The 15583-nt window shown below is 45.3% G+C and overlaps 1 protein-coding gene across 1 annotated transcript in view; it reads left to right on the forward strand.

The window, feature by feature from the left end:
* The window catches only part of dcc (DCC netrin 1 receptor), a 1518136-nt gene extending 1507434 nt beyond the window's left edge, over positions 1-10702 (forward strand). Inside the window, exons 31-32 of the mRNA XM_038792949.1 lie at positions 4161-4300; positions 5037-10702. Of these exons, the coding sequence (XP_038648877.1) occupies positions 4161-4300; positions 5037-5126 (230 nt within the window). The 3' untranslated portion in view covers positions 5127-10702. The remainder of the gene's footprint in view (positions 1-4160; positions 4301-5036) is intronic.
* Positions 10703-15583: the final 4881 nt, after the last annotated feature.

A 15583-nucleotide genomic window follows, 5' to 3' on the forward strand; every position in this document is an offset into this window, starting at 1 on the left:
GGCTCTTATCAGACTGAAGGGCAGAAACAAAACCGCTCCTGGCTATTTGTGACTCATCAGAAATGTCAATAAGAAGATGTGCTTGCAGGACTGCAGAAAGCAGAAGATAACACCGTATTTAAATTTGAACCATTTGTTCTCCACGTTCAGTGCAGGAAGATGGAGGATGCACAACTCCTGCACTCTGTCGCAATAAACTCTGGCTTCAGGAACTCTGGGATCACAGTTGGCAAGAATGGTAAAATAATGATGGCTGTTCGCAGTACCCATTGTCTAGAGGTTCCTTTATGTCATCAAGGGAGAGTATTGGTGAGTGGCAAGTACATCGATTACCTTTTGCAAGTGGCGAATCAGAAAATGGAAGAAAATCAAGAGGATTGAAAGATCTTACACTGCCTTCAATCTGCCCGAACTGCCCCTGTGCCCCCTGGACAACTTGGTGAAAATGTGAGCACAGCTGCCTCTGGTTACATTCGCAGAAGAAGACAAAGAGCTATGAAGAAAGAATGAGGAAACAGCGAGCTGGCAGCCCATAGCAATGGAGAGAGTGACCTCTTCTTTCTGATGGGCGCCATGTGACCACAACTTTCTAATCGGCAGAATGAATGTAAAGAAATCCCTGCCTCCCAGATGGAGAGCCTGGAGGGGCTCAACCAATAGTTCCAAAAATAATCTTTCCATCAGCAATTGGGATAATTTAATCAACGGTCCGATGCTTCCAGTTCTGTCGTCACTCTATTGGACTATTTTTATTAAGTAAATTTTATCCGTGCTCATTTTTAAAAAAATGAATGGTACCTTCAAAATGACATGAGCTGGGTAAGACACTGACTCTTTATGTCACATTGGTTGAAAATTTCTGAAGATCTTCAATGTAAGAAGACTGGGTTGAAAAGTAATCAAACAAGTCCAAGCTCAACAATGGGTGATGAAAATTGGTAGAGCAAGCAGTATATATATAGTCCTCAAAGAGGAAAAAGAGTGAGGTGCATCAAAATAAATGTTATTCCATGGATAAAGATTGTATTTGTACAGCGCCCTTCATAACCGGACATCCCAAAATGCTTCATCACCGATTAAATCGATTCAGTCCGAGATTTATCTTCATTTTGCTGGATAGGCAGTTGTGGCTTCTCGTGTCTGCTACAATGCGAGAGTGGAGCTAAGGCCCAGAGGATTGTAAAACCCATGCCTCTGGTTTGAATTATAAAGCACGTTTGTTATTTTAAAAAAAAATTAAATTGAGGCCAATCTCTATATCATTCACGGGACCGATCCTCGCTCTAACAGCCTTTTGTGATCGAACTGGCTCCCCAGCGAGCAGTCAAAAGGGCTCCCTTTAGCACACCTATTTAAAAACGTAAAGCGAACACAATGGCTGCTGTGGGGATTGGAGGAGGTCAGTAGCCTTCTTTGAAGTTGGGCAATCTGCCCAGGGGCACTGGAGCTGATGCCAAGGTGCTTGTAGGTCCAACAGGCTCAGCTCACCCAGGCAGCTGCCAACATAAACTTTGACCTAGACCAAGCCCAACAAGATGCCCGAGCAGGAGGATTTTCACCCATTGCCGGAATGCCTAAGGTCCAGATGGTAATAGATGCCATGCCTGTCGCTGTGCGCACACTGGGTCAACAGGGATTGAGTGCCCTTCATCAATAGGAAGGGGTACCGCACCCGAATTTTCAACTTGTGTGTGACCACCACCTCTGTACCATGCATGAGCGTGCACACATTCCCCAGGAGTTACACCCTGGGGCAGAAAGAGATCCCTGGCATCTTCGAAGAACACCCAGGATGATGGGTTGGCTCTTGGGTGATATGGGGTACGCACAGAGATCATGGCTATTGATGCCGGCATGGAGGCTGAAGGCTGATGCGGAGATCCAGTATACCAAGATCCATGTAGTAACCCGGGCTGTCATTAAGAGGGGCTTGAACTGCTCAAAATGCGGTTACAATGCCTTGACCGCTCTGATGGTGCACTGTAGCGCACCCCACAGAAGGTAGCCTGCTTTGCAACCTGGCACAGCAGCAGGCGACATGCTGTAAGGGTGGAAGGAGGGACATGCAGCCTCATCTGAGGATGAGGAGGGGGCGGACAAGGAAGGGATGGAAGAAGAGCTCGGAGAGGTCCTGTGGCAGGAGCTGGTGGATGGGGGACAGACGGCGAGGTACCGGCATGCCCGGAGGACTATGGAGGCCCTCATCCTCATGCACTTCTCACAGGACGGGGCTTTGTGCACCCTGTGGCCTTTGATGCTCCTCGCATGTGTCCTCTGGAGGACCAGGGCCCGGAGGGCCCCAGCAGACTTGCCGGTGGCACACAACATGCTGTGCCACCCTATCCCGGCTGTTGACCTCAAGACACGTTGTTGTTTGGAGCGGGGCACTCAGGAGAGCTGGAGACCACCGTTGTATCTTTGTTGGAAGGCTCCGCATCAGCCTCCGCTGCTCCCTCCTCCCAGACAGTGCCCACGAGGCCCTGGGGCCACCTTGGGAAGCTGGAGTGAGCTTCAGAAGCCCCTGCATCATCTGGTTCTGCCAGCCCTGACAGCTCATTTCTGCACCTTGTGTCGACATCCTTAGCGATGCTCCTCTGTGACCAGGCCACTCTCTGGAGTGCCACGGCAATGCCCACCTGAGACTGGGACATGCTCCGCAATGCCTCAACAAGGTTCATCTGGCATGTGGGACCAGTGCCAGCAGGCCAATGCCACATCACCGGTGCAGCATGGTGGAGGTTGGTAAGCTTTTTACGGCACTGGATGGTCGTCCTCCTGATTGCACTCCCCGAGCTGACAGTCGCTGCAACTCCCCCCCCCCCCCCCCCCCCACCCCCCACCAGGCGGCACTGGCTGACCTGTGGTTGACCCTCCGACTCCCTCAGAGGAACAGGGTGTACCTTCACCACTCCACCTCTTCCATCAGTCTAGCGAGGTTGGCATCTCCGAATCGTGCTGCGGGTCTGCGCAGTGGCTTGGTGCCTGCTTTCTGGGGTTTGCTCGGAGGGAGTGGTTTAAGAGCTGCTCCCCCTCGTTAGTGGGGTGCTGACAGGCAGTGGGCAAAGACAGGACAGCCATTTCTGCCGTGAAGCCCATGGGGGATCATTACTAGCCCTAATTAATGCTGGATACCGGTCACGGTCTGGCCAGGTCAGGAAGCAACCCGCAAATGGCATTTTTTATCTCACTTAGTCCTTCTCCCGTTAGATCGTGCCCAAAGTATAAAGGCAACCTATTTTAAATTGCAACTTGAATGTATTCTCTGTTGGAGTTTGCCAGAAATGAAAACAGTTCTATTGTTTTGTGAAGATTTGGCATTGGGGTCAGCAGTAAATATGAAAAAGGCTGGTGGACAACTTTATGGTATCTGGGCAGATGGAAATATTGTGTATTCTTACCATGGCAATCTTAATTAAATGTGCCACATTTGATTCTTTCACATCTGTTTCTGGGCTGAGAGGGTTGGCAATTAACCCTATCCACCCAGTTTAAGTTCAAAAGGTTGTGCACCCACTCTGACATCTTTGGCAGGTGATCATTTGTGATTTTAACCTGCTCGCCACAGCCCTTTATAACATGTGCATGGAGGTCCTGACAGCATAATAGAGTCCAGACTACAATTTGAATTTGGCGGCCTCCATGGGAAGCTGAAAGATGCCTCTGAGCCCCACAGGTAAAGCTCAGGCCTCTTCTATCATGAGCTCTATCAACCTTCCAATGTGAGTGCCCAGTGAGGCAGTCTCTGAAGCCATTCCCATCATTGATCTACTCTCATCGGGTGGCCTTTGGACCATGCCTGTTTGCACAGCAGGAGGGCAAGTTAAAGCGCTGGAGCAGTTTCCAAGCCCAGAACCTTTCAAAACTCTGTTAAGCCTAGGTACCATCTTGTGTCATGCATGCATGAATGCTCTTGGTTGGGCGAGGGCTGGTGGTGTGGCAAACAGGGCAAATACTCCACAATCCACCTCGTGTAGCGGTAACCCCACGTCACCTGGTTTGTATGCTCCGCTGGTCCATTGCTTGCACATACTTCAAGTTTCTATTTATTCTACAAATTCTATTTTGCAAGAAAGGAATTGTTTTGTTAAAATGCATTGCCCAGCTGGCAATCAAGAGTTACATGTCATTTAACTTTGCTATTTTGTGGATTCTGATCACAGGTTCTAATCTTACGCTGAGTCATGGTAAGACAGCCTCACTGGGTCTGGCTGGAAAAGCGAGGTCTCCGCTGCTTCCTGTTTCTGTCCCAACAGCCCCAGAGGTCACAGAGGAGAGCCACAGGACAGAGGACCAATCTAATGTAAGGTCAATAGAATTAGTTACACTTTAAAAGCAAAATCGCTGATACTGGAAGAACTGTTGTATCATATGTTGGCAGTATTTGTCCTTCAGTAAGATTACAATTGGTATCAATGAAGTCAGCATACTGTCAGCAGGGTATGAAATTCTCTGGTGTTGTTTTATTCATAGAATACAATGGAATCAAATTTAGCAATAGCAGGCAAGCAGGAAAGCGTTATGTGGTTACTGAAGGTAGGAACTTGTTTGACCGACAAGACTACAAATTTAGTGCTTATTTTTGTTCAATCAGAGTTTAAAATACTGCCACATTTCAAATATATATATTTTGTAGCAGTAAACATGGTCAATAGCAAGTTTATCTGAGATTGGCTCCGGGTTAGGTCTCAGGATGGGCCAAATCACAATCTCCATCCACTGGGCTCCTTCTCTATGGTTGATGCCACCCTGTCAACCTGCCATTGTTCAGAACTTCACATGTACGTCATTTTATACAAACAAAATCATAGAAGTACCTGCAAATGTGATTTTTGAAAGATCAAATTAGTGCAGATACTATTCTCATCTTGAATTCAGAGCTGAGAGTGTTAAGTAAGTCAGTAGCAAGGTATATTAAACTGTATTCAGAATAGCTAGAGAGTTTTTTTGAGAGATCCTTTAGTCATGCTGTTTTGTCTTTTCCATATTTCATATTGTCTGCACAGTGTAAAACATGGCTGTCATGTTTCCTCATTCAGGTATATGAGCAAGATGACTTGAGTGAGCAAATGGCCAGTCTGGAGGGCCTAATGAAGCAGCTGAATGCCATCACAGGCTCGGCATTCTAAACATCACCTGACAAATCAACCAGGAGCCAGGCAGCATGCCAGTATTTATGTACTGACCTTGGGGCACGTAGTGTGCCCTCTCTTCAACAACTTTCAGTTCAAACAAGGAAATTCCTCAAAGGACATTGTTCTGTTGACAACTGTTCCATAGCTCATTTGTATATACCCATTGTCTTAAGAGTAACACACTGGAATTTTGTTAATGACTAGTTGAGCATTTCATTTGCAACTAGGCAGCACTTCCAGAGAAGTTTCCAACTTTGGACAGGAATGGGGAGGGGAGAAAAAGAAAATCACAATTACAAAAATTACAGTAAAATGGAATGAGTCAGCATGTCCCGTCAGTGACATTTTGGGAAATTACTTCTTCCACAACTCAGCCCATATAATACATGTAAAATAGAGTCTGTGAACACACTCCATTGGTGACCCAGTTTGGCTTGTGCTGGGTAAGGCTGTGGTTCTTAGACAAGAAAAGTCTCCAGAAATACTGGATGCCACGCACAACAGAAAAAAAAGCAGGCAATTTGATACTGGCACATAAATATTGATTATTAAAAAAGAACATAGGCTGTGTCAGGGGGCATGAGTATAAGGCAATATTTTAAATAATTCACGGTTGTTTGTCAGTTTACATTTAACAAAGTCGTTCAGTGATCAGAGTGCAAGCCTCAGACAGCATCATTAAAATCACACTCCAGGCCATAAAGGATCAAACCTTCCGTTCAGCTTTGGTGTGTGCTCATCCCTGAAGAACATGTTCGTGACCCTGTTTAAAATGAAACCATCATGGATGCTTTATTGATCTTTGAAGGAGCCAATTGTTTTTCTTTTACCCATTTGATAAGAGCAAAAGTAATTAAAGATAAAGGTGCAGGTGTTACAAGCTGCTCGAGCACCTTATGCCACATTATCTTTATGGGGACAAAATTCCTATATTCTAATTCTTGATGTCGTTGGATTATATGGCCATGATGGATTCATTATTTAACCATGGATTCTTTGACAATTATTTACACTTACTACATAAATGTAGCAGTCAAGATTTTGGCATTTTTTAGAGTAGCCCAATTGCATTATATTGTGTGTCGACATTCCAAACATTTAAGGTTGTAGATTTATGGTGACAATTCTTCGCCAAGAATCACGGCAGATTCGTGGTGTAGCCTATTGTGTTATTGCCGGCCATTGCAGTTCCTCTCAAGTGTTGCTGTTTTATTTTGCTTGCTTTTGATACGCACAAAAGAACAGCAACACACAAACTGTAGAACCTTGTAGTCGAGATGTCTGATTCTATCATCTAGAAATAAATAAGTCCCTCAGACAGTACGTAATGCTGTCTTGTTGTCTAATCAACCAAGTAACCCATCCCACACTATCAAACCCACATATCCATGACCGCAATCTCATAATCCAAAAGCAATAAAGAACCAAGAAAGATGCCTGGGACCATTAGATTCTATTTTGACAAATGTCAAAGCTCCTGATAGTTTAAAATTCATTAATATAACAGGTTAGAAGGTAGAAATTCAATTGCGTTTTCCCAGTTTTGGACACCAATTGGCATTTTTCACATAAATATCATGGTGGATTATCCTGCTCCAGAAGTGCAGACATATTGTGACTGTTGCATACTGGGTAAGGCTCTCCAAAGGCATCCCTGACCACTTGAAATGAATGGTAAGCACGCCTGGATAAGGAAACGTATGGTAAATTGATGGTTGGGAACATTTAATTTGATTATTCTTAAACCCACATGGTGAAAATACTCCAGGAATCAGGCTGAAGTAATGATATTTTAAAGGCATTCCCATTTCCAGTAAATCTATGGACAGTCATTGTTAGGTAGCTTGGCATTCCTGAAACAACTCCCCAGCTGCTATGGTGGAGGTTGTGAAGTAGTTCATATTAAATAGTTGTTGGAGCTGACTTTCGACTGCAGCTACTTCACTGGCAGCAGGCGGACTGGGAAAGATGGGGAAGGTTCTTGGATTTGCCATTAAAGCCATCACATCAGGGGGTATGGCAAAGCAGCAGGAGACATGGTAGCACAGGCCTGGCGAGGGCATGAAAAAGCCAGAAAAAAGAAAGCTAACAGGTGTTTTGCAACAAGCTGCCTCACCTCAACCTGCTTAGCAGGCAGGCAATCACTCACTTGCAATGCATGTTGTTGCAAGAATTGGAGCCAACTACCATGGCAGACACAATATTTCCTGTGGCTCTGAGCTTCTATATCAACTACTCATTTAAAAATATATATTTTATGTGACTTGGGTGTCGCTGGGGTGGGACAGCATTTGTTGCCCATTCCAAACTGCCCTTTAGCTGAGTAGCTTGCTGGGCCTATTCAGAGGGCAGTTAATAGTCAACCACACTGCTCTTTGCCTGGAGTCACATGTAGACTAGATCACGTAAGGGTGGCATGTCAGAGAACGAGATGGGTTTTTACAACAACCGAGGATAGTTTCATGGTCACCATTTCTGAGATTAACTTTTAATTCCAGATTTTTATTAATTGAATTTAAATTCCACCATCTGCTGTGGTGTGATTAGCCTGGGCCTTTGCATTACTAGTCCATTGATATTACCACCATGCCACCATCTCCCCACAGCCCTCCTGTTGTAACATGTGACATGAGCAACATCAGCTCGTTTTTCTGTCCTTGTGCTCTTCAGTCAAATGATTTATATCCTCTTTGAAGGGAACAACACCGTCCCAAGGTAGGCTGTTGATCTGGAGGAGAGAGCAGTCAGGTTGCATCACAGGCTTTCCTCAGGTGCAAGGCCTGACTGACTACGCGCACATTTCCCACTGTTGTGCCTGTCAAGAACCAGCCACATTTTATGACTGGAAGTGGTTCTACTTGTGGCCATAGGTGAACAATCTGTACCCAGTTTCCAGGCTGGAGTCATGATGCCTTCAACAGTCCTGAACCAATGGTTTCCAGGCTGGTTCTTTGGAGACAGGGATCTCCCCTCTACATCTGGTTCATGATTCCTGTCAGGAACACAGGTACAATTGCAGATACCAATACAATGGAACCCACAAGAATGTTAATTGAACAAACCTAGACACCTTCAAGAAAGCATACGTGGACTATACCAAAGGAGTACCATGGTTATAGCCCTGAATCAATGTCGCAATTTGTAGTGGTTCTGCATTCTAAACAACTGCACTATAATGTTTCCTGGGCTCTCCTCCTGTGCACTCGTGCTCAGTGAGTCTTCCAGTGCAGACATCTCTATCTTCTTCTTCTAAGTACATGAAATGGCAATCACTGAGTTGGTTCTTGCTGAGGTGAAGACAAGTGGCAGTGTCATTACGAAAGTAGCTTTCTTCCAGCGCTTCAGCTCCTGGGCATTCTACATTTGCTTCACTTGAAATGGAAGAGAGGGCCAAGGATTGTCATTTAGTGTCAAAGATGAGCACAGACAGATGAGTGGCTGCTGAAAGCAATTGGATTTTGTCAGGAACAGTGAGTCACAGTAAGCCTTTAGTGAGAAGGGAGAATGTGTAAACCTGCCTTGAGTCCTGCGGTGCTTGTCCTCTCCACTCGCCACCCTCCAGATGCAACCCATGCTCACGGACTCCGTGACCTCCTCCATGTTATGCAGAGTTCTTTATTTCAGGTTCTTCCTCCTTCTGCATTGTCTCTGCCTTGCTATTGCTCATGAGTTGCCCTAAGAGAAAGAAGGCAAAATGTTAATGGCAGCATAATGAGATGCTCTGGCAATGCACATGTCCGGATGAATCATGTTGCCAGTGTGCAAAAGATGTGGAGTTAAGTGTACTGCAGTGATTGGAGGAGAATGTCTGATAATCAGGGAAGAAAAGGGTTCAGTGTGCTGGCACTTTAATGCTGCAGGTTCATAGTGTTGGATGAAGCATGTATAGGAGTGAGGAAATTTAAGGCAGCACCCTGGCCAGGTGATTAATTATGTTCCTGCATTTTAGTCATGTCAGGGTGATGTAGGTGATACTTTTGTCTTCAATCCATTCTGCCACATATACCATCCGCTACCTTCTGCTTCTTGATGTTTCTCCGTGACATGTTAGAAGATTGTCTGCAACCAAAGTGCATCTCCCCTTTTAAATGTTCAGTGTCAATTTAGATTGTCAGGCATCCCTGACAATCACATCCACAAGTAAGCAAGCTGTTATTGAACAGTGCAGCTAATACTGGCTGCCCATCTATTTAATGCTTATCAGGGGCCCTTGACCAGTTTTATTTCTGCGTTCCAATGACATGAAGAACCATGCTGCCTGCAAAATACCAATCCTGTTGAATACTTGCCCAAATATCTATGTCTGTGGGTTTGTTTAAAATCTGAATCCTTACGGACGAATAGCCATAATATAATTTGCCTCTTGCTTCATTATTCTTGGATATTTAGGAAGTGTGTGGCTTGATGACATATATCATTAGTAAACAATCTTCAGGCTCTCACTGGTAGAGCCCTGTGGTGTAAAGTTATACCGAGAGTTAGAACTAGGCCTCTGAACCATGGAGGTATAGATCAATAATTTTCTTATCTTGTTTACTATAGCTAGCCGCAAGCAATTTTTTTTAGAAACTTTAAAAAAGGGTCCTGCAAACTCTAAGGCAAGGTTGCAACAATTAAATTTTCACAATCATTTTTGATGTTTCCTGTCAATGAACTTTCCCTACTGTTGAAATTAACATTGACAAGTTGTCCAAATAAATTTTATGGGGATGATGTTGAGCTAGAAGAAAAAGGCAAAATGTCCCTGGAGACCAGCAGGCCGGTGTGAATAATGGAAATGAGAGAGTGGCTGAATATTGTGGCGTTTTGGGATTAAGGGAGTGTTATATCAAGCTTATGCCAAACATTGAGCAAGCAGGGTACTGTCCAGCATTGCACAATTACAGGGAGAAAATAGAAGACTTAGATTTTTTGATCTGCCTGATTTGTTTACTTTTTGTTGTTTCTTTATGTCCTGACATTAATCAGTGCCACCCGGCACTGGGCTGTAATAAGGGGTTTTAATTTGCCCAGATGCAGGGCCACAAAGCACTCAGGATCATTAAGCGGAAGAATTGCAAAATGGTGACGTTACTTGAGCAGGAGCCAGTGAAGATCAGCGAGGACAGAGGTGATAGATGAAATGAACTTGGTGTGAGTTAAGACATGGGCAGCAGATTTTTGGATCACCTCAAGTTTACAAAGGGTAGAATGTGGGAGAATAGCCAGGAGGACTTTGGAGTCATCAAGTCTAGAACTAACAAAAGCATGAAGGAGGGCAGGATTCTCCCACAATTGGTGTGATGGCCTGGCGCCAAGAAGGCGCGAACCACTCCGGCATCGGGCCATCCGGAAGTTGTGGAATCCTCCGCACTTCCGGGGGCTAGGCTGGGACCGGAGGGGTTGGCGCCATGCCAACCGCCGCCAAAGGGCCAGCGCGTGTTGGCGCATGCGCAGAACCGCTGGACTGGTTCCGCGCATGAGTAGACCGGCCGGCGTGTTTCCTGCGCATGCGCAGGGGGGTTCTTCTCTGCGTCGGCCCTTCAGAGGTCAGCGTGGAAGGAAGGAGTACCCCCACAGTATAGGCTTACCTACAGAACGGTGGGCCCCGATCGCGGGCCAAGCCACCGTGCCCCCCCCCCCCCCCCCCCCCCCCCCGGGACCGGATCACACAGTGCCCCCCCGAGGACTTCAGTAGCCAGCCTACAAGCCAGGTCCCACCGTGATGGACCATATCCATTTCATGCCGGTGGGACTGGCCAGGAACCGGCGGCTGCTCAGCCCATCGGGGTCCAGAGAATTGCCAGGGGGGCTGCTGCCAACGGCTCCCGACCGGAGCGGCGTGATACCCGCCCCCGCCCGAAAACTGGCGCCGGAGAATACGGCAGCTGGCGTCGGACGGAGGGGCGGGATTCACGCCGCCTCCCTGGGATTCTCCGATCATCAAGGATGATCCCTGGGGCACACCAGAAGCAACAGTGTGGGAGCAGGAAGAGAAGCTGTTTCAAGTGATATCATGGCTATAATTAATAAGATAAGAATAGAACCAGGTGAGAGCCGTTTCAGCCAAAAACAATAGAGAAGGATGGTGTTATCAACCAGGTCAAAGGCTGCACTCAGGTCAAAAATGTCATGGAGAGAAAATTTACCTTTGTCACCGTGCGCATAGGATGTAATTTGTGACTTTGAGAAGAGCCGCTTCAGTATTGTGGTCGGGCAGATTGGAGGGATTTAAACATGATGTTCCAGGAAAGGTAAACATAGATTTGGAGGCAACAACATGTTGAGATCTTTGAAGTGGACAGGGAGGGGGAGGTTAGAGTTAGGGCAGTATTTTGCAAGGAAGCTTGAATCGAGGGACATGTTTCAGTTTTTTAGAAGAGGAGAGTGGGACAGCACCTGACAAGAGAGCTATTTCCAATATTGGCTAACATAGAGACCTGGAGGGAGGTTAAACAGTCAGCTAATTAGTGGGACTAGGGTCTCTTGAACAAGGTGTGCTCTGAGAAGGCATGAGAGGGGATAGGAGTACTGGAGAAATATGCAAGTCCAGGGTTTGGGCAGGGGAGGGAGTTTTAAAGGAAATTTGGCCAGGTGAGCTTTTGGAAGAGAGAGAGTTGCGAGAGGCATCTATTTGGATGGTCTCGATCTTAGTGACGAAAAAGCCCATGAGTTCCTTGCACTTATTTTTAGAGAGTGAAGGTGGAGGAAACAGGGGAGCAAAGTTTAAGAAGGCATATTGGAGTAGAGAAAAGAAGCTGGGGGGGCTATCTTTGCATTCCATGGTGATCCTGGAATAGTGAGCAGTTTTAGCAGACAACTCAAAATGCTTAACAGAGTGCACCCATAATCTAGCAGTAAATGACTAAGCCAGTTGTCCCAATATCTTGCATCCCTCGGACTTAAGAGAATAGAGCTGAGCACCATGCTAAGGAAAACTGTCTAGGTGAGAGAGGTAAATGGTTGTATTGGGGCTTAGGACATAAAAGATGAGTTGAAATGAGCTGAGATTAAGGGATGCAGTTGGGAGAACCTGAGAAGGTTTTGGATCTTATCCATTCTATGCTGGAAAAGTAATGCTTAACACTAACATGGGGTGCTAAAGGTGTTCCTTTCTGCAGAGCTATCATTTCGCTTCTCGAGAAGCACAGTATATTCCTAGCACACACCAACCCCCAGGTCATTTCAATAAAAAGGACACAATTGCTTGACAATAGTAAGGTCTGTCACATGCCCATTCTCATTGTTATAATCTTAATTTTTGATATCTGCAATCTACTGGCCTCTGTTAATTGTTGCCTTTCAGAATCTGGCTCTAAATGTTTTATTTTGAGGGGAATAATTAGCTGGCCAGTGAACTTGCAATATTGGCAACATTAATGCGGTATACATGAGGGGTTAGCGCTCTCCCACAACACGCCTTCCTTTTAACTAGATTTACAAAATTATTGACCTTGATCCGTTGGGAGTTTATTACACCTGACTGCAGATTCAATCAAAATTCTCTGACTGTTCTACTGGAGAACATAGGGAACTGCATGCTACATTTTAGGCAGCAAGACTAGTTACTGTCTAATTTAATCATTACCGTGCCACAACTGGCTTACTAATTCCTTCTTCCTGGGGACATTGACAATTCTGTCCATCCTTCAATAGCCCCGTTCCGATTGATAACAAAAATTAAGATAGTTGTTCTATGAAATAACAGCCAACCTTCTTCAGGTTTTTGCCATCCATTTAATCCTAAAGTAGTCACCCCAGTGGCAACATCTATTGGGGGGGAGGGGGGGGGGGGGTGGGGGGGTGGAAGCAAGAGTGGCGGGGGGTACTTCTCAGCAGACACTTTCCTTCATAATGATGGGACCCTCAATTAAGCACTGAATGCTGTTGAATGAGGAACACCCTGCCCTCCACTCCCCCTCCCCCCAATAACGGGAGCTTTGCAAGGAAACCACATGGACTTACTTGTCATGCTTCCCACATGGCGAGCCTCTGACCCACTGCTGAGCTAATACCGATGGCAGGGGAATGAGGCAAGTGGGTATTAATTTTCCACTTAACTGGTGGGAGGGTCAGAAGGCCACCCATTGGCTTTCCTGCCAGACTTAATCAGGGTGGAGGTGGGGAAATGGCAGGGCCCCACCTGCCACCCTCCTGCCTGATTAAATGCCCCCTGACACCAAACCCGCCGGGGAGGGGCAGACATTAAATTCCACCCAAACGGCAGACATAAAGTAATAATAACATTTCTCAATGACTGAAGTTATCTCATGTTACAGCAACTGTTGTAAAATGTATCGTTAACACCACTTTGTAAATTAACTTCAGCCTTATGCTTTCAATAAATCATGTAAAGACAGAGGAACATTAATTTTAGCCCTGGTCAGCTGAGTGACACCCCTAAATGGAAATGAGTCTGGGAAACACATTCATTTTGGTTTTAGTACTGAGTTTATCAGCTTGTGCATTCAGCGGTACAATAATTATTAATATCTTGCGCTTAACTCACTAGTTGCTAAGTTAACATGTACTGTTTCTCTTTCTTCTGTTTTAGTTGTATTCGTCGCCTAGATTATCCTTAACTTTATCTTTCTGTTCAAGTTATCTAGTTTCCTAGATTTAATTCCAACACTACTTTTGATGCCAAGGTTGATATCTGGATAGGCATGACTTCCGAGGGGCACAATATATTTCACAATAAAAATAGTGATGCTGGGTCATTTGAATCGTTGAGTCATTTTACAATTCATTTATTTTCTACTCCTCAGAGTTAGGCCTGTACAAGATAGACAGAGAGGGAACGCCTGCCTGTAGTGATTTGATCTGCCCATACTTTCATTATATCTAACAGATTAGTTGCTAAATTAACACTGTTTTTTTCAATTCTGTCTCTTTTACATGCGCCTGCTAGTTCATCCTGTAATGTTTTAGATAGAAAAAATAAATTGCACCTTTCAAAGGTAAAACCACCCATTTTGTGCGCCCTGATATCATTTCTGTTGACTCTTGAAATTTGTTTCCTTATATTTTTAAATTAGAAATTTTAAAAAAGGGTCCTGCAAACTGAAGGGCAAGGTTGCAACAATTACATTTTCACAATCATTTCTGTTGACTCTTGAAATTTGTTTCCTTTTATTTTTAAATTTATGTCAGATATTTATTTTAGAAAAGGTACTAGTGTTGTAGTGTAAATGGTTATATGGCCAAAAAATAATCCAGAGGCCAAGAACAATAACCTATAGAACACAAATTGAAGTTGTGGCAATTTAGAATAGATTTTATTTTTTATTGAAGAACTGAAAATCTCATTTATTCATTCATGAGATGTGGATATAGCTGGCAAGGTAAGTATTTATTGTCTTCCCTTAGCTGCCCTTGAGAAGGTCGGCCATTTTAGAGGACAGTTAAGATCTATCCCACTGCTGTGAAGACAGGAACAACATAGGACATAGGAAATAGGAGCAGGGGTAGGCCTTTCAGCCCTTCAAGCTTCAGCCACCTTTCAACGATCTTCAACCCCAATGCCATTTTCCTGCACTGTCCCTGTATCCCTTGATATCTTTAATTTCTTGAAATCTATCGATCTCTGTCTTGAGTCCACTCAATGACATAACCTCTACAGCTCTCTGGATAAAGAATTCCAAAGGTTTGCCACCCTCTTTAGTGAAGAAATTTCTCCTCACCTCAGTCTTAAATGATCCACCTCTTATTCTGAGACTGTCCACTGGTTCAAGATCCGTCAACTAGTGGAAACATCCTTCATGCATCAATCTTGCTGAACCCTGGAAGAATCTTGTATGCTTCAATGAGATCACCTCTCATTCTTCTAAACTCCAGAGAATAGAGACAGAGTTGCCTCACTCTCTCCTCCCAGGGAGCAGTGTGCTGAACATTTGTTGCCCTCCCTCTATTTCAAATGTATTCTTTCTCAAGTAAGGAGACAAAAACTGTACACAATGGGCACGATCCAATAGCCATGCTGTGCCCAAAAAGAAGCTCACCGCAGAGCAGCAGCATTGTTGATAAAATCGGGAGACCCCACTCCCAAAATATACCAGGCTCGCAATGCCTCACACGATCTCTGTGAGACATTGCGGTGTAAATCCCGCCCATTGTAGACAGGAACATTTTTTGGCAAATCTGCATATTACAGTGAGACAGCTAGTCTCACTCTAATATGCAGATTCCCAAGGTACCTGAGGTTTCGTGATACATCCCCTTCACTTCAGAGGCCTCGGGTGATTGCTATTCAGCACTGGGCCCCACAAATTGGGGTGTCCCAGGGCATTGGAGGCCCTCAGCTGTATACCCTTTGGGCAGGGTAGTGCCCTGGTACTGCTGGTGCCACCTGGGCATCCTGGCAGTGCCAGCCTGGTACTGACCAGATGGCACTGTCATGGGGGCACAGGTTGGCACTGCCAAGATGCCAAGCCGGCATTTGTTTGCATGGGGACGATCGGGCCGAGGGTGCC

This window comes from Scyliorhinus canicula, chromosome 3 (assembly GCF_902713615.1).
Source record: "Scyliorhinus canicula chromosome 3, sScyCan1.1, whole genome shotgun sequence".
Classification (NCBI taxonomy): Eukaryota; Metazoa; Chordata; class Chondrichthyes; order Carcharhiniformes; family Scyliorhinidae; genus Scyliorhinus; species Scyliorhinus canicula.